Raw genomic sequence first — 24,348 nt, 5'->3', positions numbered from 1 at the left:
TGATCGAGAGGTTATCCTGGAGTAAGTATTGCAAGAGCATCCATTCCCGAGCTGAGCCAGGGCTCCAATGCATATAGTAGATAGATGTTGCAGCTGGAAAGCCAAGTGTGGCTGTTTTCATAGACGTTCAGTTGGAGTTAGTCAGGGGTCACAACTGTGACCTCTAGCTTACTCCCTGCTACACCTGGCCTTTCCTATGTGACCCCTGACATAACGTCCATGACTGGTTTTAATCCATTAAGCGGGGTGATAGGCAGGACCGGACTGGACATAGCGGGCACAGGGCAATCCCCTGGTGCGCCGCACAGGTGGAGGCCGGTTTTGGCCCCTGGGGGCCGTTTTTATTACAGGGCCGTTTTTGCAGCATCAGCCCTGTACCAAAATCGGCTGAAACCCGGCCCCAGCAAAGAGCTCGGTGGCACCTCGAACACCCCCGAGTGGGGAGGGCGGAGTGGGGGTGGGGGGGTGGCGGCCGAGCACTTTGCGAGGGCCGGTTGTGGTTTCCAGTCCGGCCCTGGTGATAGGATGAAGTGTGAGAATGCTGAATCTAGCCTCTCTTTTTCTGTGTTGGCTTAGACTATTCCTTTGTAACTGCACACCCCTTCCCCTACTGGCCCACTCGCACAGATTGTGGAATTACACCTCCTGTATGACACTGTTAAGTAGAATATGGAACCGTGCACCTGGGTGCTGAGAATTTCTGAAGGAGATGACTTGGGGGCATCACATTGACCCCCCCTTAACCACTCCCCATTGACTTCTTGTGTCCGAGAGGCTAAGCCCTGCCATATGCATTATAGTGGCAACATTGCTGTGACTGCTCATGCTTTGATGACTACAGGAAAAGACACAAGCAGATTCAAGGCAGGTTGGTTCAGTGGCAGCCGTGTAAGTCATTAGGGCGGGGGGAAGGAATAAATAAGGAACTAAGAACGTACTTGAATCCTGACTGATGTCCACCGCCTAACCGCCGCTTCAGCTCCAGCCGCCGTCATGATGGTTCTCACAAAGGTTCCCAGAGTGCACAGTGCGAATCCAGACGCTACTCTCATGCTGGTATTACCTATCATGAGAAAAGCTTTGAGATTGGGCAGAGCGGACTGGTTCTACGCTCCAGCAAGGATGTGGAGCCTGTGCTCCTGAACCTTGCGGATATCTTTCAGCAATAGCTTGGAGATATCCAAGTGCACATTTTGCCAGCCATGGACTGCCAGCCAAACCTCCATGCGCACTGGTAGTGCCCTGAGCCCAACTCCTCCTGCTGCCAGAAGCCTGCCCTCAAGACTCTGTGGCAGGTCCAGTGTAAAATATAATGATAATAAAGCAGGTTTATTAACTGCTTTATTATCATTTTATTTTATGCGTCTGCTGGTTCCAGCAGTGGGGCGACGCTTCTCTGCCATAACCGAGGAGCTGCCTTTGGGTTGGTTGCTCTTGGAAAGCACTCCCACTATACACACTGATCATCAAGCTATAACACTACTCACCTCATTAAGTAATTCATGATAATGTGCAGGGTACAATGAATAGCAGTCACTGTGGTGGAGACCACGCAAGCTAAGATGTACTCGTCTTCTGTATCCAAAGAACCTAACTGACCCACAATTGATCCTCCAATCTTTGGGGTGAGGACTAGTGCTGAGCCAATGCACAAACTCAATGTCACTTTAAATGTTATCACCACCATGCATGAATTGTTGAAAACCACAATCAGTGCAGTGGAAGTAGATTTGGGCCATTTGAGAGAGGATTAGCACAAGCCTGCCAAGAAGGTATTACACACTGAAAACACCCTCCGGCACCACACCCTCAAACTACTGAGATGCAGCATCAATTTAGTAGTGTCACAGACAGAGCAGACTACCAGCAGGTGAGAGTGGAGGATGCAGAGGGGAGGGCCAGATGGAGTAATATTCAAATTGTGGGCATGACTGAGGGAATTGAGGGCAAAGACATACCCCAACCCCCTTCATAGAAAATTGACTCTTCGATGTTGTGGCCCTGCATGGAATCTAAATGTTTTTCTCAGTCAAGAGAGTGCACCGAATACTGATGCAGCGCTCCTACTCCTGGTGTACCTCCTAAACATAAAGTAATGAAATTGCTACACTACATGAATTGAGATGCCATTTTGAGAGGGAAGCTGGTAAGTATGAAGTAGAGGACAAAAGAGTTCTACTTTATCCAGTCTGTCTACAGCATTGCAGTGCAGCACATAGGTCCTCTCTCACACCCTTAAAGTAGAAATTATGAGACATGGGCTGCACTATACCTTGATTGTCCATGCCAGATTGAAGATAATTCTTGGACAAAAGGTGCTGTTCTTCTCTGAACCTGATTTGACCTAGGCATTGATTGAATGACCCTGCCCTGCTTGGCTGCACAGTCATTCCTTGTCCATTTGAGCAGAAGATTAAAACAAAGAGCCCATGGCAGTAGCTTTTCAGAAGCAATATTTTGTCCAAATTGGCCTTGACATCTACTTGCCAGTACGTGCAGGAAGCTTTGTAGGACATGCTTTCTCCAACCATATTTGTGGACCATGCATCCGATGGGATGTCTTTACCAATGAAGGCTGCTCTGCTAGTTCCTCCATGAGCTCGGTGACAGGGCTCTTACATAAAATCACTTCACATACAGCGCACAATATCCTTTGAATAAATGCTGTGTGGATAACGTGATTGGGAATAACATGATATTGCAGTTTAATAAGAGAGGCCTTAAAGGGATATTGCAATGATTCAAAGGTAACAATCATTTTGGATACCCTTATGTATCCCTGTAGACACATTCTATGCTTCGTTGTCATGCTAATGGGTGTTCAGACCTTCCCCATCAGAGGGGATCCCTTCGTTCGGTATTATTATTGACTTGCTCAAGTTGTCCAAAAAGCATGTTTCTCCATGGAAGGCCGAGGCCTCAGTGCCCCTGCTTAGCAAAGTAGAAGTTGGTTTCCATGCCCCTCATATTCACTATATGGTTAATTTATGATTAGGCATGTGGCAGTTCGGAACCATAACCCTAGGAAGGGCCACATTTCACGTGGTTGAAGAGCGAGCCATTGAAAAGGAGGTGGAAAGGCGAGGTTTATTTCACTTCATACTCTGCACGTACTAGGGTTGCATTTCTCTAGATTTCGTCCTGTATTCTCTACTTAGTCAAAATGCAACAAACAAACCTGGAAGGCCATTATGCTTATGTGAAGTCAAGTCAAGTCATAAAATTTGTATAGCGCACTACATACCCAGAGGGTTTCAAGGCGCTTAGGAAGGGGAGGAGGATTATTTGTCAAATATCCACGTTTTAAGCTGCTTTCTGAACGCTAGGTGGTTCTGGGTGAGGCGCAGGTAAGCGGGGAGTGAGTTCCATGTTTTAGCAGCCAGGTATGAAAAGGATCTGCCTCCCATGGTGGTCTTGTTGATGCGAGGTACAGTGGCGAGGGCTTGGCTGGAAGACCGTAGTTGGCGGGGGGGTGTGTAGAAGGACAGTCGAGAGTTGAGGCAATCTGGTCCGATGTCGTAGAGTGATTTGTGTGCGTGGGTAAGCAGTCGGAAAGTGATCCTCTTATTGACGGGTAGCCAGTGGAGGTCTTTAAGGTGACCAGAGATGTGTTCGTTGCGTGGGATGTCTAATATGAGCCTGGCTGATGCGTTTTGGATTCGTTGGAGTTTTTTCTGGAGTTTTGCGGTAGTACCCGCGTAGAGGGTGTTTCCGTAGTCCAGTCGGCTCGTGACCAGAGCTTGTTTCGGAGGGGATCCAGCGAAATGTTTTTCTGAGCATGCGAAGAATGTTGAAGCATGAAGAGGATACGGCGCTGACTTGTCTGTTCATCGAAAGAGAGGAATCCAGGATGACGCCCAGGTTCCGTGCGTGGTCTGTCGGGATGGGTGCTTTTCCGAGGGCTTCCGGCCACCAGGAGTCGTCCCATGCAGAGGGGGAGGTACCTAAGATGAGGACTTCTGTTTTGTCTGAGTTCAGTTTCAGACGGCTTTGTTTCATCCATTCGGCAACTTCTTTCATTCCTTCGTGTAGGTTAGTTTTGGCGGTGCTGGGGTCATTGGTGAGAGAGAGGATTAGTTGAGTGATGTCCGCGTAGGAGATGATGTTGAGGTTGTGTTGGCGTGCGATGGCCGCGAGGGGGCTCATGTATACGTTGAAGAGGGTGGGACTGAGTGAGGATCCTTGAGGTACGCCGCAGATGACTTCAGAGGCCTCGGACTTGAATGGAGGATGGCGGACTCTCTGGGTTCTTCCGGCGAGGAACGAGGTGATCCATTCAAGTGCTTTTCCTTGGATTCCGATGTTATTGAGGCGTTGTAGAAGGGTGCTGTATGTAGAGGGGAACTGGAATCTGCTTTTGGTAGATTTATATGTACCCAATGGAGGGCAGGCAGCATTTCTCAACAGCATCACAACGCTGCCAAGGATGCTCCTTTAGATCCTTTGCTGATAGCAGGTGACTTTAGTTGTGCCATAAATAGAAAGATGGATAGATCACACTATCCTTACCTATCACACCAACATTGAATAATTGGGCATCATATTCTAAACTGATTGATACATGAAGGGTCCTCCACTTAAAGAGTACACCCATTATTATATGCCTCATGTTTTATAGTCCTGAGGACAAGAACATCTCCTCCATGTAATCATAGGGTTTAACTTACCTTTATTACGTTTTTATTTGTATGTACATTGCATAAGTGCTCGAGTGAACTTACTTGTATTTACAAACTTAATAAATGTCTCTAAATGAGAGCTCTGCTCACATATATGGAGAAGTGTCACTCACTGCACATGCTCAGTGGTGAAGGCCCACAATTTCATGGCAGAGTAGTAGAGTGAAAAAAAGGACTTATAGTCAAAAGGGAACTATACAAGTTCATAGGAAAGAAGAATAGGAAAATGGCTTGACCAACAGATGTATTGTCAGGAAATAGATGTCATGTGTAACACTACAATATTGTATACATGATGAATGCAGAGAGTAGCCAGGTTGAACCGCTTAATCATTACAGACATAGATTAGTGCCAATCATAAAATACAGGGCAAATTCAAAGGAGGACAAATTATGGAGTCCGAAGCCGTCAAGTTAAAAATCCAGAACTGATACCAGGATAATTAAAGGGTCCATAGTGAAAGGCATTGTTCAGATCATTCTTCCTGGCGCTTCAAGCAATTCCTGATTGTGTGTATGCTGAGGATCCATTTTAATTCCTCCTTTTTGAGGAGTTGCTCCAACTTGGCACCTCTTTCATGTAATTTTAAAGCCTGCCATCTTGTGCCATTCTCTGTATGGCCTTCAGCAATAATGTATTCTCCCGGGGGACAGTGGGGACCTTGCAGCGGATAAGACTCCAATGTTGACAGATACATTCAGATTTTTTTGGATGGTTTGTCCATTATATAGTTTACAGCATGGACACTTAATCCTGTATTTCACATTACAGTTATTGCAATTGGAGAGCTCATTGCAGGGGTATCTCATTGTTGTCACGTTGAATTGATTTACATTCTATACAGAACTGGCACACTACACTGGCCACATTTAAAGTGTTCAGTGACCGGCGGTAGTGCCCAATGATCAATCAGGGTTTCTGGCAATTTTTCCGGTGTGAGTGTGGCCCTACTAAGTGGTCTTTCAGATTTTTACTCCTTTTGTAGGAGAACATGCGAGGTTCCACAGCAAGATCCCTTGCAGCCAGTACCTTCCAATGCTTCTTAACACCTTCAGTGCTAAGACATTATTAGTAGTCTCATATAATTTTCATTGAAATCAATGGAAAGTCCATGACGAGTTACCCTTGTCATTAGCATGCTTTTGGACTCTAAGCTAGAAATTGGAAAGAAGGCAGTCACAATAGTTTTTGAGACATTTCTCCCTTGGTTTTTTAAGTGAGTAACGTCTCCTGGAGCAGTACCATGCCCTTTTCAGAGAGCATTTTGCTTGACGTTTAGGATAACCTCTGGCTATTAGTTTTTCACCCAATATGGCAGCTTCTCTAAAGAAGTCAGATGTATGATAACAATTTCTGTGTATCCTTAAGAACAGACTATAAGGTAAAGAATCTTTCAGTGAGCAGGGGTGGGGGTGTATTTAATCTTGAGCACTCCAGTAGCATCTGTCTATCGTTGTTTCATTGTAAAGTGTGCCATATATTTTAGTCTGACCACAACATGATAAATAATAAATGCACTAAAAATCAAATATTACTTGAAAATATGGAAGGCCATATAATTCCAAGTGTACCATAAGAAACGGATATGTTTCATCTTATTTATTTTTTCAGGGAGCATGTATCCTTAATATGTTGAGGGACTATATGGGTGCAGAGCCATTTCAAGATGGCATTGGACAATATTTGCATCGCTACAGCTATCGTAATACAAAAAACGAAGACTTGTGGAACAGTATGACAGATGTAAGTAATTATGCTTTCATTAAATGAACTTAATGATATTGTGTTTTTTGTCCAAAAACAAATAAATATTTTGGAAGCTGTGGCAATAATATAGCTTGCCCCCACCACCCAGTTTGGGGTGGGGGAGAAGTTAGAAGAGTAGAGGTAATGGATGAGCAGATATATGGTCAGATGCACACACTGATACTCTTGATACAAACCTTTCAGCTTACGTGTCAATGCTGAATGGTCTTAAGGAGTCCATGATCACTCCCTTAAATGGATCTATTGCAGGGTAAGATGCAGACAGGCATATTGTCCTCCAAGAGCTCGAAGAGCAAATTCTCCTCCTAATAAGGAAGAACCGAGGGGCCAAGAAACAGTTATTTGCAACTAGAGAACTCCACATTCAGCTCCTAAAACTGCTGCAATGTCCATCAAACAGTTGACCTGTACCAGATAGGACAAAGCAACCTTGGGAAAAGGGACCAAAGTTGTAGACACTGTGTGTTGCACATTAATCAAATTCCTGAATGTTGATGAGCTGTGCTAAGATTCAGCTGCAACATGTTAACACTGAAGGTACGGTACCAAATGCTGGTTGTGGCAGCCTATGTCTGCACATTGCCTTCACACTTCAGTGTTTAACTTTCTTTTAACCTAATCACTTACAGTGATGCTCACATATTTTTCAATAAGGTCATTAGAATCATGTATTTTTTAAGGTAGATACAGGACAAATATTCTACGTTATATGGGTACATAGGCAGCCATATAGAGACTGTATTTTTGCATTCTGTGGAATCAAATCTTGCTTAAAGGATGAAGTAATGGTATAGAACAAATGATACTATAAGGAGTGGTGGTACAATATAGATTACGCTACATGTACAACATTTTGTCTCCCAATTTGTGTTTTTTTTGTTCATGTTCGTTAGATGTTTTACTCCGGTGTGCAACCTTTGTGGCATTAAATAGATTTTTTTTCACAAATAATGAAAGCGTTTATAGACAGTTTTACAGTAGATTTTCACTATTTTGGACACTTATGTACAGTATTTTTATAGTATTATATGGCCAATACAGACAGTTTTGGGCTGAGTAAATGGTTATATTTTAGTATGGCTATCCCAGTTTTAATAGCAACCTGGCAACACTAATCAGCAAAGGATCGTTCCAGAATGAGTGTGTTAGTCATAGGATGTAAATCTGAAAGCTGCTATTTTACACTTGTGGCTATAACCATTCGTTAGCAAAAAATGATTTCTATTGTACAACCAAATGTCAAGTGAACACAGACTCCTAAAAGAATATCCCGAAACAGAAATTAATTTACAGCTGAAAGGACTACTTTATTATTGTTTTGCTGTGACGTGCGGAAGATTTATGAAAATTTTGTTGGATTTGTGTATTTCGATTTTTTTTTATTTTGCTATCAAATGCCATCATTCATTGACCAGTATAAATTCAGTGTTAAAGAGTCAAGTCTTGATTACAAGTGCCCTTATATTTTGTAGACCTAACACATACACCTGTTTGCTCAGGGATCTCAATTACAACTGACGTGGGATTTACTCAATCTTGTAATTACTTGGTACAATAAAGTCCACATCTCTTATACATTTTCAAAACAGACAGAATTTAATGAGAACAGAAAGAGTGGTACATACTGGATGATGTAGAGTTTAAGGCAGAAAGCACCATCATTTACAGATGGCAGAACTCGACATAACCCTGCTACAGGGTCACATTTTATCAAATGCTACAAATAGTGCATAACACTCCTTAGCACTTGTAATTGAGCTGAAGAGTTTAAAACATTTTTTTTTAAATAGGCAATGTTAATGAATATTCAACTACTGATGTCAGAAAGAAAAACCAAGCACTTTCTAATTTTAAGGGGGGGGGGGGGGAATGTTAGAAGGGAAGGGAAGAAAGGGAATAGAAAACCATGTCAAACAACAATCATATATATATGTAAGTATAAAATAAACAGTTATCGGCATAGAAAAGCAAAAACAAGTGCACAATAATTAAAAGCAGAAGTATAATTATAACATATGTGAAAAACCTAAACTGTGGAATTTAAGGAACGAAACTGCGGACAGAAGTACATATGTTCAAGGGGGCTTAAAGTTGTCAGAGGAAAGTGGAGTATAACGTTTGTTGACAGACTGAACTAAATACAAAGTAAGGGGTAGCCAATAAAGCTCGACATTGCGAGGAGGTTTGCAAGAGGCAGCAAAGGCAACATCAAGTCTGTGGGAGTTACTGAGAAGATTCCACCAACCACGAATGGAGATATTGGTAAGGGACTTCCAATTGGAGGCAATGTGTTGAAAAGCGTGGGCTAGCATGAGATCAAGGAGACCCAATGAGTGTGGAGAAAGATCCAAAGAGTGTGAAAGACTTCCTAAAAAGATAAGGGAATTGGAAAAGGGAGTAGAGAGTGTAAAGATATGAGAGATGCGGGACCAAACTTGTTTCCAGAAGACTTGAACAGAGGGACAAAGGAAGAAAAGATGAAAGAGATCAGCTTCAGGGGTATTACATGTCCAACAGTTCGAGGAGGAAGAAGAAAGAAAACGAGACAGGGAAAGAGGAGAACAACAGAGTCTATGATAGAAGAAAAAGATGGATTGAGTAAGGGAAGCAGAGCGAGAGGTCTTAAAAGTTTTAGTCCACAATGCATCCCAGAGAGAGATAGGTCAAGAACAAGCCAACTCTTTCTCCCAGGATAATTCTATCTTAGATTTGGGGCGGTCAGGATTAGGAGCAGAAAAGAAACGGTAGATAAGAGAGGCTTTAGGAACAGTGGAAAGTATGGAAAGAAGAGGTGAAGAGGGTGGAGTTGTTTCGGAAGAGAGAGAATAATAGCGATCAAGGACAATTTCCATAAGTAGATAATATTTCTGTGCAAATGAACGAGGGCAGTGAAACTGCAACTGAAATTGAGGAAAGGAGCAAGGTGAAGAGCCATCAAAGAGATGATAAACCCAAATAATACCTTTTGATCTCCAAGAGGACCAGGAGATGGGTCGATTATGCAAAAGGATAAGCGAGTTGTACCAAATAGGTAAAAGTAGAAAAGATTCACGAGAGATGATTAGTGGGGAAAGTAAGGGTTTCAGAAGAGAAGAAGTATATTTGAACAGAGGAGGGATAGTATAAGGAGATTTGGAAGTAAAGCGAGGAACCTCTTGAAATGAAAAGGGTAATAATAAAGAGCGTTCAACATGAAGCCAAAGAGGAGAAAAAGGGAATAATTCTGAGGAGAGCCATCGGGAAGCTTGACGAAGAGAGAAGGATTTAGTTTGGAAAATTAATTCCTCCATTTGATTTGGGCTTGCGAAGATTCGCCAAAGATATACGAGGTTTTTTATGTTTCCACAGAAATTTGGATATAATAGAATCAATGCGATGAAAGTAAGTGGCTGGGATGTGGACAGGAAGCATAGAAAGTAAGTAAATCAAAATAGGTGCAATCATCATCTTGACAGAGTCAAGACGACCCCACCAGGAAAGGAAGAGGGGGTTCCAAGAGGAGAGTAAACGCTCAATTCTAGAGATGACTGCTTTCATATTAAGTTTGATAGAAGAGGAAATAGAGTTAGTAAAAAGAACCCCAAGATACTTTATCTTATGACTATTCCAAGCGAAGCCTGTAGAGGTAAAGAAGTGTGGGAGACAATACTTATTTAAGGGAAGAATTTCGGTCTTGTCGGAGTTGATTTTATATCCTGAGACAGGAGAGAACTTCTCAAATTCAGCTAACAAAGAGGGGACGGAAGAAATTGGATCGGAAATAAATAAAAGAATATCATCAGCATAGGCGGATAACTTGAGCTGATGCTCTCCATATGGAAAACCAGAAATCGAAGAATTGTTATGAATAGAGGACAGAAAGAGTTCAAGGGCTAAAATAAAAAGAATTGGGGAAAGAGGGCACCCTTGACGGACTCCACGTTGTAGTGTGAAAGATGAAGTGAGCTGACCATTTACCAGAACTGAAGCTTTGGGAGTAGAGTAAATTAAAGAAATAAATGAGATAAATTTGGGACCAAAACCCTGCCATTTTAGGGAAGCGAGTAGGAAAGACCAATCAACTCTGTCGAAGGCTTTTTCAGCATCCACAGAGATGGCGGCCAGGGGGATAGAACGAGAAGAAGCTTTATTTAAAACATTGATAAACAATCTGGAATTATCCGATGTGAGACGACCTTTAACAAATCCACATTGTTCTTTCCCAATAAGGGATGACATGAAGGGATCAAGACGGAGGGCCAACAATTTAGCATACAATTTATAGTCAACATTAACCAAAGAGATAGGGCCTTAATTTTTACAGAATTTTGGATTGCGACCTTCCTTAGGGATAAGACAAATAGTGGCATCTTGAAAGGAACCTTGGGCAAGACCAGTAGAGCAGAAAGACTGAAAGAGGGAGAGAAGTTGGGGCAAAAGAAGATCAGAGAAGTGTAAATAAAATTCAACCGGAAAACCATCGGGACCTGGAGTTTTCCCTTTGGTGAGGGAAGACAATGCAGTGGAAAGTTCCTGTAGAGTAAAATCTGTTTCTATGTCTTAGAAGTGAAGTTGGGACGTATCAGGTTTAGGTAAATTATCAAAGTAGTATTGAAGAAGATTAGGTGAAGGGGGATTTTCAGGAGTATACAAGGATTCATAAAAGGACTGAAATTGGTTCAAAATATCCTTATTGGTGTGCAGGAGGACATTAGAAGGGGAATAGATGGAATCGATGAATGTACGTTCTTTCCGTGACTTGAGGTAGTTAGCAAGTAATTTACCAGATTTGTTACGGCCCCCATAGTAGCGAGCGCTGCTACGGAGAAGAAAGGAAGAAGCCGAATCAGTGGTGAGTATTTGAAGGCGATTTTAGCTTGAAGGAGTTTCGAAGGCATATGCTTGGTGGAGGAAGTATAAAACCGATGTTCTAAGGATTTAATGTGTGCTTAGGCAACAGTACGTTTCTGGAGAAATTTCTTTTTCTTCTTAGAAACAAAGTCAATGATGAAACCCTGGGCTGTAGCTTTGAAAGAATCCCATAAAATGTGTGGATAAAGGAGAGGGTCAGAGTTGAGTTGAAAAAATTCAGTAGTAAAAGGATCAGTCAGTAGGTAATAATTAAAACGCCAACGAGATGATTTAGGAGAAGGGGGGAGGAGATCAAAGTCTGTAATAATAGGAGAATGGTCAGAGATGACAATCGGTTCAATAGAGGAAGATAAAAGATTTTGAGATAGAGAAGAGGAGAGAAATATATAGTCTAGACGAAAGAAGGAGGCATGTGGGGGAGAGAAGAAAGAAAAATCTGAGTATCAGGATGAGTGAGTCTCCAGGAATCAATAAGGTGGGCCTGTGCAATAGTATCCAAGAACTGTTTATGGGGTTTATGTGGGGTGAAGCGTACAGAGGACTTACGATCTAAGAAGGTATCAACTACTTGATTACAATCGCCACCTAGAAGGAAGCAATCGTCTTTATATTGGATACATTTGGAGGTGATTGTGGGCCAAAAGGAAGAATCGGAGAGCGTGGGGCCATAAACATTAAACAGGGTAATAGGAATAGCATTGATAAGTAATTTAGCTAATACCCAACGACCTGCATCGTCTTTTTCTTCTAGTACCACCTTGCATTTGAGTCGTTTGTGGATCAAAATGGCAACTCCATTCTTTTTATGAAGAGCCAGGGAAAATAACACAGTACCAACCCATTGTCGTTTTAACTTTATAGATTCAACATCAGAGAGGTGGGTCTCTTGGATAAGAGCAATGTCAGGGTTATAGGAGGAGAGGTGAGATAATACTTTCTGCCGCTTAATAGGATAGTTAAAACCTTTCACATTCCATGAAACAACTTTAAATATTAAAACATAGTAAACAATTCAAATGCAAAAAGTGCAAATATACAGTAATAATTGGGAACCAAATATAAAAAGGCCGGAAATGAGAAAGTATGAAAAAGGAATACGGGAAAGGGGGAAAAGAGGGGAGAAAGGAAAGGAAGAAAAGCTGGAGCGAGAAAAGGAAGAAAGAAAACCGAGAAGACAGTACAAATCCATAAGGATGACTGCAAAAAACATACCTGAAGAAGAATACAAAAAGGGATATGGGGAAGTGGTGACACGTAACAAGACGAATCAGACCAGAAGCAGAAACAAGACCGCACCGAGACGTCACAGAACTAGGAAGGGATGACATATGATGAAGGGGATATTCGGTAAGGTACAAGTCTGCAATGGAAGGAAACAAAAACAGTTAATAAGAAAGTCGAATTGAACACAAGGAAATAGAATATGAAATAGAAATATTGTAAAAGAACAGAGAATACAAAGAAACGGAATAAAAGCATAATAAGAAATAGAAATAAAGACTACAGCATACTAGAGGAAATAAATAAAAGAAGAAATAACAAGAAACATAACATGTATGAAATAAATAAGCACACGAAGGAGCAGATCAATTAGAAGGTAGAAGCAGGAGAATATTAAACCAGTTAGCCACTATTCGAAGGGGAGGACTCCATTCCTTCACCATTCTGCAGGAGGAGAAAGTTGCGAAGTTCACCAGGCTCTTGAAAGGTCCAAGTCTTATTTTGGTGAGTGACTCTGAAGGTGCAGGGATGAAACAGACCGTACCTTGCTCCCATGGAGCGCAAAGAGGGGCGAAGTGAAAGAAATTCCTTGCGTCTAGTTCAAGTTCAGGAATTTGTATAGCGCACTACTCACCCAGAGGGTCTCAAGGCGCTTGGGGGAGGGTGTGTGCATTACTTATCGAATAGCCAGGTTTTAAGCTGCTTTCTGAAGAAAATGTGGTTCTGAGTAAGGCGGAGGTGAGTGAGGAGAGAATTCCAGGTTTTGGCCGCTAAGTAGGAGAAGGATCTTCCTCCCATGGTGGATCTGTGGATGCGCGGAATTGCTTTGAGGGCTTGATTGGAGGATCGTAGTTGGCGGGTGGGTGTGTAGAAGGACAGTCGTGTGTTGAGGCATTCGGTCCTAGGTTGTAGAGGGCCTTGTGTGCGTGGGTGAGCAGACGGAACGTTATTCTCTTGTTGACGGGAAGCCAGTGGAGGTCTTTCAGGTGACCGGTAATGTGAGCTTGACGAGGGATGTCCAATATGAGTCTGGCTGATGCGTTTTGGATGCGTTGGTGTTTTTTCTGTAGTTTGGCTGTGGTTCCGGCGTAGAGGGTCTAGAGGCAGTTGCATTAGATACATCTTGGGTGGGAAAAATACGTTGACCTTGCCAGGATACTTGTCATTTGGCTCTAGCTGCAGAAAGAATGGATAGGAGATCCGTAAATTTCAAAAAAAGGATGATGACACCCGAGGTTTTGTAGATGTAGTTGTACGTTGTCCAAGTCTATGAGCCCTTTGGATGCTGATATTCGTAGAGGATGGCATGTCCAAAAGTTTTGGAAGGAAAGAGGTGAAAAAAGTGACTGGGTCATCCCCCTCAAGAGATTCTGGCAAACCATAAACACGAAGGTTATTCCTTCTATTTCGATTTTCCAAATCCTCTGTGTGGTGTTGAAGGGAGAGTACAGTCTTTTCCAAGGAAGCAATGCGTTGAGTGTTAGTTTGGACCTCAGGGAGTTGTTGTTCAAGTGAGGAAATGCGAGCATCCATGGTCTCCCACTTATCTTTTAAAAATTGCATGTCTTTACTGGTTTCCTCCACAAATGGTCATAACGCCCGGATTTCTTCTAAAATCAAATCCATGGGGGATGAGGATGAAGATTTATCCGGTGAAGGCGGATCTTGTTTTAGTCGTTTGGAAGAAGTCGCTGGAGGTGAGGATTTATTTGAAGAGGACTGCAATTGTGAAGCTCGCTGAGAAGTAGAAGTCGCCATCTTGAGAGTCTGTGAGGGAGCGAGCAAATCAGTGGGAGAGCCCAGAGGATTCTTCACAGAGGAAGGAAAAATAAATTTAGGCTTGCGTAACTTGACCATACGAAAAAGTTCAGTATTAGTGATAAGACAAAAAGACGGTGTGTAGAGAACACTTCGTCTATTGAAAATTAGTCAAGTATCGTGAGCAAAGACAGGAATGGGAACTGAACTGAGACTTCCACAGAGAAATTAAGCTGTGCCCATGGACTTACGAAAAATCACTGAGAGACACAACAGTCTTGTGGAGCGTTGTAGAGCTCAGAGTATCTTTGACATGAAAAATGGCAAAAGGCGCAAAAAGGCTGGAGTGCAGTTGAGAGGGTGTCATAGAATACAACATGGAGTGAACATTGGTCCAACACAATACAAATGTTGGGAGGATTCTAGTAGACAGGTACACTGTATGAAGCGTAGAGGTGCCAAAGTAGGGAAACTGTAATATCCAAAGGACAGTTCATCATAAGAAAAGTTCATACATGAAACAGAGAAGCAAATGTTGTATACTGCAGTATGCAACAAACATTCCGTAGGTCAGGAAGAAAAAACGTTGTTGAAGAAGGTGCAGCGCGAACAAACGCGCTCAAAATGGCGGCTTCCTGACAGGCGACAAGCGCATTTTGAGTAAAAAGTGGAAATTAGGACATATTACCGGCAGCAGGAATCTCTTTGGCGTTTACCGCAAAGTCCGCAAAGAGAATGAGGAAGAGAGCGGAGCGTCAACGTTGAGGAGGTTAGGTAAACGGAGAAGTCCGTTGGAGCTGCGGTAGCGCGAAATGGCGGCTTCCCAAAGCGCGCACTTTCCAGTACGCAACAGGCACGTCGCAAATTACACTGGAAAAACGGCTTATAAGGGGTCGCAAAAGAAATGTAGGTGCTCACCACCGGTTCCGGTGCTAGATGTTGTATGCTGCTGCGAAAACAGGTCCCTTCACATCGGGAAAACTGTTCAGAAAGTCCTTGATGCGGCGGAGCTCTGCAACTAGCCGGCCATCTTGCATGGCGTCCCAGCCACGCCCCCTTAAAACATTTTTTTAAAGCTTTATTTATCAGTTTTGATACACAATGAACTGGAATACTAGAGCGGTACATTGTCAGGCGTTCTATCATACAACAGTGATGTACCGTGAGGTACATGTCATAGCATATGGCAACAGTGGATATAGTCTTAATGTCAAGGCAATAGAAAACTAAAAAACTGTCAGCTCACATGTCACGGGGTCAGCAGACCTGAAAACCATCCCAGCTACGGGTAAAACCACAAAGAAATTACACTTGATCCATTGGTGACATAGAGACAGGCATAGTACATTAATATGAATACAGTATACAATATCAGCTGGGGTGACACTCCCATCCACCATTCCCTTAGCCCACCCCCTCCGGTACAATGCCACTCTCCACCTGTGTATCAGAGTCCCTATTTTTCTCAGCGATATACGCCCTGTAAGGGCCCCAGATGTGTTTAGGACGTGAGGAACTGGGCATTAGGGTCGCATAAACTTCACAATTCACATTACAATATGCTAGGCTTCGCAGCCAAGCCTGTAGTGTAGGTGTCCGCTTCTTGCCCCACATTAATGCTATCTCTCGTTTTGCCAACAGGAACCCAAGCGCCGCAAACCTCCTCAATTTCTTGGGAAAGTTAATCATGTAGCCCAGAAGTGCAATCTCCGGTTTGGGGGTCAGAGACAGGGAGACAATATCTCCCAGTGTGGCATGCACCTGTTCCCAATACATTTGTAGTCTCGGACAAGTCCAGGTCAGATGTGCGAAATCTGCATGAGGGGCAGAACATTTCCAGCAATGATGTTGCCTAGATGGGTCTATCCTGTGCGACCATGCAGGTGTGTGGTACATTCTACGAAGGAATTTAAAATGCAGAAGTTTGTGCTTACTGTTAAGGGACACCTCCTTTGTGACTCTACAACACGGTTCCCATTGGTCGTCCGAAATGGGCCGGCCCAGATCACGTTCCCATGCCGTGCAAGCCTTAACATCAACGGCTGGGCGGGCAAAGAAACACACCTTATACATTTTAAAAATCAAATGAGCGCCCGTTTCACTTTCGATAACTAATGTAAATGGAGCTTTAGGTTCGGGCGCGATGGGCAATGTGGGAAAAGTGGCTCTTAGTATAGAAAGCATACGCCGCAGTACGAAGGCGTCCATAAATCAGCGGTCTTGGAACCGAACATCCTCTGTCACTGAAAAGGCATGTTCTTTTGGAAATAGATCGCCCATCCTTTGGACCCCAAACTTAGTCAGTGTGCGTTGTACTAATGGCTAGTCCCAAAAACCTCCTTAACTTCACCCACGCCCAGCTAGTGGTGGAAACCGTCTGGATATCCAGTGGGTCCCTCGGGATCCCTTTGGGTAGAACAGTGGATCACTTCTGCGGTTGCACCAAATCTGCCTCCGGCCTCCAGTCAGGGATCCGGTATCCGGGTGGTACCAAGCAAAAGAATAACTGCACTGCGCCGTTAAGTAATATAAGTACATATCTGGGACACCTTAACCACCGCTCTCGTAAGGGAGAGTCCGAGTCTGCCAGTTTACCTGTGGTATCCTACCCCCCCCCCCCCAAATACCAAATGTTTAAGGTGTTGTCTCAGCTGTGAGAAGAATGACTGAGTGAGGAGAATGGCAATGTTATTAAAAATATATGAAAATCTCGGCAGGTCAACCATTTTAATTATGGTGATTCTACCCGCCATAGACAATGAGAGGCGAAGTTGCAACTCCACGGCGTTAACCGCCACCCATAATTCAACCAGATGATAGTGGTTGAGTCCATGTGTATGTGGACACCAAGATATTTGACCGTGTCATGACACCATTCGAGTGGATACTCGCAGTCCCAAGGAGTAATGCTGCATGCTAGCAGCAAAATCACTGACTTGTGCCAATTAATACCAAGTCCTGAAAACCGGCCGAACCGTAAGATCTCCCTGATAATTGGTTCAAGGTTAAGTTGCAGGAGTCTCCCATATAAAATAGTGTTGTCTGCATAAAGGGACACTAACAAAGGACCAGTTTTAAACTGCAGATCGCTCCTGAAAGTGCCTGATCAGAGGGTCCATTGCCAAAATAAACAATAAAGGGGACAAGGGGCAGCCCTGTCTCTTACCGCGAGTCAAGTGAAAAGGTTGGGATATCGTTCTGTTAAGGCGCAGTTTGGCTAAGGGCCCAGTGTACAAAAGGCCGGTGGTGGAAACAAAACCCTCGGGCATTCCCATGCGATGCATCACTGAGATAAAAAAAGGCCATTCTAAGGAATCGAAGGCCTTTTCGGCGTCCAATAAAACCGCCGTTGCTGGAATCTCAGTATCTATTCTATGAAGTACAGCAAACGGGGTCCGTAGATTTAGCGAAGTGGATCTATGGGGGACGAACCCAGACTGAGCCGGGGAGATAATAAACTCCATTAATAAAGAAAGACAGATTGCGATCACCTTTGCCAGTATTTTATAATCTAAGTTCAATAGTGAAAGGGGCCTGTATGAGCCACACTGCGAAGGATCTTTACCCGGTATAGGGAGCAAAATAATGACGGCTTCCCTAAAGGTGGGTGGGAGAATACCTTTCTCCAGTGCCTCCGCTTAAACTTCTATCAAACGTGGGACCAAAATATCTTTGTAAGCTTTATAAATATCCGCTGAGAACCCATCCAGACCAGGCGCAGATGAACCCACGGAGCGCCTCAATGGCCTCCACAATATTATCCTGAGATATGGGAATAGCGAGAAAATCCTGCATATGTTTCTCAAGATATACAAGTGCAATTTCTGAAAGGTAATCTTCCTGAGCGTGGAGATCACTATTTATTCTAGAGGTGTATAGGTTTTAAAGTGGGACAAGAACGTGTCGCAAATCTCCGGAGTGGAATACACCAACTGGTCATCTGATCCTCTGATTTCAGTTATATAAGCTTTACTGTAAGGGGGTGAAGTATGTGTGCCAATATTTTGCCAATACCTTCTGGCGGTGTAATGCTTGCCCAGGAATAATAGTTCCATCTCTGCAGCGTCCCGGAATTCTACCATCAGAGCTAAACGCTGAGTCTCCAATTTAGCCGAGGCGTGCTCTAGCAATTTTGAATCAAAGGCCGCTATTTCCTTCTCAATGCGGGATAGTATATTCCGCAGATTGTTTAGGACGCCCGCATTTTTGGCAATACAGACCCACTGAATATAAGTTTTAAAACCCTCCCATAGCACTGCCCACGTATCCACCGACCCAGTATTGATGTCAAAGTAGTCTTCTATGGCAACCCTCACCTCTTCAAGAAACACCTGACCCTGCAGCGCCCCTTCACCCCCTCCCTCCGCTGAAACCGCCATTGCCTTTCAAAACCCCCAGGATGCGGGACATCTAAACGCAGTACCACAGGAGAGTGATCTGAAAAGGTCCGCGGTAGCATTGTGTGGTATCTCCCTCCTCAATCGCCCCCGGCGTCTCTGCGTGTGATGGAGCTGCTCGCGGTGACATCACTTAGAATGTCACCGCGACCAGCGTTCCAAGGCGAGCGCCGGGGAATCAGTGTGAGGAAGCTGCGGAAGCAGAGGCTGTGGCTGAGGTCGCTGTGTATATCACTTTCTTGAATAAACACTTCTGTTTAACCTACGTGACGTCTTTGTCATTGGTGGACGTCACTACACTGGCGACGAGGATGGGATCTGAACCCACGCGTGCAAAGCACGAAGATTGAAGGAGAACGCCAAGCCAGTCGTGGCTAAAGTCAGAAAACTCCCCATTGCCATCCAAGAGGTGGTGAAATCCGAATTAGAGAAATTGTGCAAGGCTGGAGTCATCGAACCGGTGGAAGCGACGGAATGGTTGGCACCCATCGTGGCCGCAAAGAAGAAGGATGGGTCGGTCCGGCTCTGCATCGACCTAAGGGCGTTGAACAAAGAGGTCGTGGTCGACCGATACCCTTTACCGAACATCACCCAAATGATGAACATGCTAGAGGGTGCTAAGGTGTTTTCCACTCTCGATCTCACCTCGGCCTATTTCCAGATAAAATTACACGAGGAGTCTCAGGAACTCACAGCATTTTTGACACCGATGGGCGCATACAAGTTCAAAAGGATGCCTTTCGGGCTAGTCTCGGCGGCCGCCGTGTTTCAGAGAATCATGGGCAACATCTTGAAAGGCATCCCAGGCGTCATGTGTTACCAGGATGACGTGCTTGTATTCGCCAAGAACCATGAAGAGCACGATGAGAGACTGAGATGCGTGCTAGGGAGGTTCTAGTCACAAGGGCTCACGGTGAAGAAAGATAAATGTGTGTTTGGCTGTGCAGAGCTAGATTTCCTGGGGCACAAGGTGACGACAGAAGGAATATGTCCCAAGGCCGAACTGCAAAACACCATCGTGAATTTGGCACCTTCCACAAGCAAGGACGAAATCAAGTCATTCATGGGGATGTTGGAGTTCTACGGGAAGTTCATAAGAAACCTGGCGGGAAGGACTTACGCCATCAGGCTGCTGTTGAAGAAGGAGAATGAATTCAGCTGGAGTCAGGAGTGCCAGAGGGAGTTCGAAGATGTAAGGAGGGCACTTGCAGAGGCCCCCAGTTTAAAGTCATATATACCCAACCGGGCGACAGTAGTCACTACCGATGCAAGTGCCAAGGGGCTGGGAGCGGTCCTCACCCAAGTAGGTGAAGAAGGAGAAGAAACCATAGCGTTTGCCTCAAGGTCACTCCGGAAGTCCGAGAACAACTACTCGGTAATTGAAAAAGAGGCCTTAGCAGTATCCTGGGCGGTGGGAAAGTTCAGAGACTTCCTGTAGTTCACTCTTCGAACTGACCACAAGCCGTTGGTGGAAGTATTCAGCAAGAAAGGTCTGGATGCCATCTCCAGCAGGATAAGGCGGTGGGTGGTCAGCCTCCAAGAATACACTTTCGGCGTAGAGTACGTCCCAGAACCGCGAAACCTTGCAGCCGACTGTCTATCCAGACTCATCAGTGGAGATGAGGCGAGAGAGAAGCAAGAGAAGTTGGATGAAGAAGAGGATGGTCTTCAGATGGAGGACGTCTGCACCATCCAGAGAGCGTTGGGAGAAGAAACATGGAGAAAGGCGTTGGAAGAGGACAAGATACTGGAGGAGGTGTGCAAAAGAATAAAAGGCAGATGGAAGAACGAAGACAAACGGGAAGAAAACTTGCGGCCATACTGGGCTGTTAAGGATGAGTTGTCCATAGTAGACGAATGCCTATTCAGGGGGACGAGACTTGTACCACCTGCAACAGTGAGAGACAACCTGGTCGAGATAGCCCACAAAGGGCATCTGGGTATCACCAAGACTAAACAAAGACTCAGGGAGAGCTATTGGTGGCTGAACATCGACCTGGTCACTGAAAGGAGAATCAGAGAGTGCATTCCGTGCAGCAACAGTGACAAGGCCCTGAAGCAACAGACGCCCCCAATGGTATGTAGGCCTCCCCCGTCAGGACCATGGGATGAGTTGGCGCTAGACATCGTGGGCCCAATGTCTGGAGAACTGCGAACGCCTTACATCTTGGTGCTTGTGGATTTGTATTCTCGGTGGCCGGAGATGAAGTTCGTAAATGAAGTCACGACCAGGACAGTCATCGGGTTCCTGGAGGAGGTGTTCATCAGGGAAGGGCTGCCCAGCAACATCCTCACGGATAATGGAGTACAACTATGTTCGAAGGAAATGGAAGATTTCCTTGTGGAGAGAGGCATCAAACACAAGCGTTGTGCTTTGTACCACCCCGAAACATGGTCGAGCAATTTAACAAGACCCTCAAGGAGAGCATCCAGTTAGCCAAAGCCAGTGGCATAAGCTGGAAAGAAGAGGCGTGGAGGCGGTTAGAAGCATACAGGTTCACACCGCATCAGACGACGGGCGTCACCCCATTCGAGCTGCTCCGTGCAAGGATACCCAACACCAAGCTATCCCCAGGGTGGATGGAGTGGCACAACGGGTGGTCAGACCAAACCAAAGGAGCGGAAAGCTTGAAGAAGCAAGAGGAAGCCATGAAAAAAAGAAAAGAAAGATATGACCAGCTCAAGGCCACACGGGAGGCCGAATGCAAAGTAGGGGATAGCATCAAGATCAGAACCCCTACTGGGAGAGCAAGTTGGTCAGGGTACAGTAGTCCTACCAAAATCACAAAACTATTCAAGAATGCAGTCAAGACCCAGGAGGGAAAGATATGGAACCTAGGGAGAGTAGTGAGGTTCCACCCGCCAGGGAATGACTCTGAGAGTGAAAGTGGGGGTGAGGGTGACGCAAGACAGGACCGAGGTTCCACCACCAAGAAGCTGTTGGCAGTCCCCCACCCAGGTAGTAGGCCTAATAGGAGAGTGACCAGACCCCCCAGGCATTTCGATCAATATATTATGATGTAGCCCCTGCTACTCTGCCAACTGTGAGTCATTCTTTCTAGCAGGTTAGGGACCAGCCGTATAAGACACTTCTAATCAGGATTTATTTTGTCCTCCTGTGTTTCCTGTTGTTCATGCATTATTCCATTGTTTTCTTTCCGCAGGGAAGGGGGATGTGTGGTATCTCCCTCCTCAATCGCCCCCGGCGTCTCTGCGTGTGATGGAGCTGCTCGCGGTGACATCACTTAGAATGTCACCGCGACAAGCGTTCCAAGGCGAGCGCCGGGGAATCAGTGTGAGGAAGCTGCGGAAGCAGAGGCTGTGGCTGAGGTCGCTGTGTATATCACTTTCTTGAATAAACACTTCTGTTTAACCTACGTGACGTCTTTGTCATCTGTGGACGTCACTACACATAGCCAACGCTCTGAACCAGCCAGCAATGCCTGGAGATACCAACCAGGAGTCAATTCTAGTCCAGGTGTCATGAAACCCGGAGTAGTGTGTGTATGCAGGTGAGACGAAGCAGTGTGTACGCTCTATGTCCACCAGCGAGAATTGCCGGCAGATATCCTGTAATGCAAGGTGAGAGCGGTGTTTAGTGTCTGGTGAAGTGGAGGTGCTGTCTCTGGTGTGATCTAATAATAAATTAAAGTCAACCCCCATTATGAGCAGACAGGGAGTCAGTGCCAATAAGTGTACTTGTAATGAGTGGAAAAACTCTGGGTAGTCGACGTTAGGACCATAGATACCTATTAGTGCAACAAAGTGGCCCATTAGTGTCCCTGTAACAATAATAAACGGCCTTCACCATCATCTATCACTCTGCTCAGGGAGAAAGGGACCATCTTATGAATAAGTATGGCCACCCCTCCAGCATATCTGCTATGACTGGAAAAATATCTGGGCTCCCCAGCTCGCCGCCAATGTTGGCGCGTCAGATTTGGATAGATGGGTCTCCTTCAAGCAGGCAATATCAATGTTGTGTCGTAGTACGTAATTGAGCACCTGACGCATTTTACGGTTGTTATTCAAGCCCATGACATTCCACGACATAAGCGACAGCCCGCAAGGACCAGGCAAATAACCGAACTGTGCCATTCTAGAATGAAAACGTGAATCATGTCGATATATAAGCTAAACAAACACCATACAACAATGACATGTGTACCAGTCCCTAGCAAACTATAAACAAACCAAAAGTGTCCCCCCATCACCCAGCCTCACCATTTCCCTAGCGAGGCAAAACCATGCCCCACGGAACATCTGACGGTGCCAACAGAGTGTTACCTGTAAATATAAAAATAGCACATAGACACCGTAATCTTTGCACACACAAAAAACAGAACCGGGTATTCACCATGAGACACAGCAACGCCACGTCGGCCGGACAGCCAAATGGATGCAACTAGCAAATAATAGAAAACCACAAAGTGAAATATACGTTACAGAAAACTCAAATCTCCAAGAAGGATCATCCAGTCCCAGTGTTAGAAAAGAGTTCCAGTTGCCACCGCTCCATTGTTATCTTTCTTGTAGTTATAACAAAACTCCTGCGCTTTATTTGGGGTGTCAAATATGCGTGATCTGCCGCCCACCTCCACCTTAAGTCTGGCCGGGTATAGCATTCCCTACCGTAATCCCAGCTTCCGTATAGTGGCTTTCACTCAGTTGAATTTCCGGCGAGCATCTTGGACCATGGCCTTAAAGTCTGGGAAGAACGATAGTTTATTACTATGCCACTGGATTTCACCATGTTCACGGGTGGCGCGTAGGGCTGTGTCTCTGTCTCTAAAGTTCATGAGTCTTGCAATGATGGTCTCGGCGGCCCAAGGATCTGTGGGCTCATTCCACTACAAATCCCTGCGTAAAGGACTCTCTACCGATCAGATCAGATAGCAATTGTTCCACAAAAATGTCTATGCGGCCTGTGTCGCAGTTTCCGGTAGGCCAAGAATGCGCACGTTGTTGCGCCAACTGCGCGCCTCCAAGTCCTCATTCTTGATTGCAACCTCCTTCAAAATTCACTCTACCCTGTCCAATCTTTTCTGCGACTGGGCCGCACCATCTTCAACATCGGATATCCGCGCCTCAGCCACATCCAATCGGCGGTCATGTGCCTGAACCTTGGAGCTCATGTCAGCCAGCCTCTTATCTAGTGCATCGAATCTGCCATCCAGGGCCTTGAATCCAGCCCTCATTTCCTTAAGCATTGCAGCTGGGAGAGACGGCTGGTCCTCCAAACCCTCGGCTCCGTGAGCTCCCTCCATCATGCCTGCGGGCTCTTCGGATTCGTTATCTGTGACCTTTTTTTAAAGGCAGAGTCCGTTGTTTGGGATCTTTGCATCCCATGACACAGGGCAGTGATTTGTGCAACCAAGGCAGGTATAACGTGGTAAAAGCACCATCCCGGAATAAGCACAGCAAGGAGAAGCCCTGCCCAGGCCGAGTTGACCGGAATGACGTTGTAAATAAATTGCCAAGCGTTCAGTCTGCCAAGCCCAACGTCGGCGCGTTATTAGTAAGGGCTGCACCTCCTGCCCCGGGCAGCGCGATCACACAATGCACAATCAGCCAGCCATCTAGCCCCCGCCTCAGTGAGGATGTGCCGTAGATTCGAGAGGCCAGCTCGTAGGGTGAATCCAAACGTGTCTTAGCCAGAGAGAGCGAACTGCTG

General features: G+C 45.1%; 1 protein-coding gene across 1 annotated transcript in view; it reads left to right on the top strand.

Annotated features, from left to right (window-relative positions):
• ERAP1 (endoplasmic reticulum aminopeptidase 1) overlaps nt 1-24,348 on the top strand; it is a 507,475-nt gene that overhangs the window by 246,982 nt on the left and 236,145 nt on the right. The window contains exon 9 of the mRNA XM_086960958.1: nt 6,292-6,423. Coding sequence (XP_086817084.1) covers nt 6,292-6,423 — 132 coding nt within the window. The remainder of the gene's footprint in view (nt 1-6,291; nt 6,424-24,348) is intronic.

This window comes from Lissotriton vulgaris, chromosome 3_1 (assembly GCF_964263255.1).
Source record: "Lissotriton vulgaris chromosome 3_1, aLisVul1.2, whole genome shotgun sequence".
Lineage (NCBI taxonomy): Eukaryota > Metazoa > Chordata > Amphibia > Caudata > Salamandridae > Lissotriton > Lissotriton vulgaris.
This window is presented reverse-complemented; position numbering and strand designations above follow the sequence as displayed.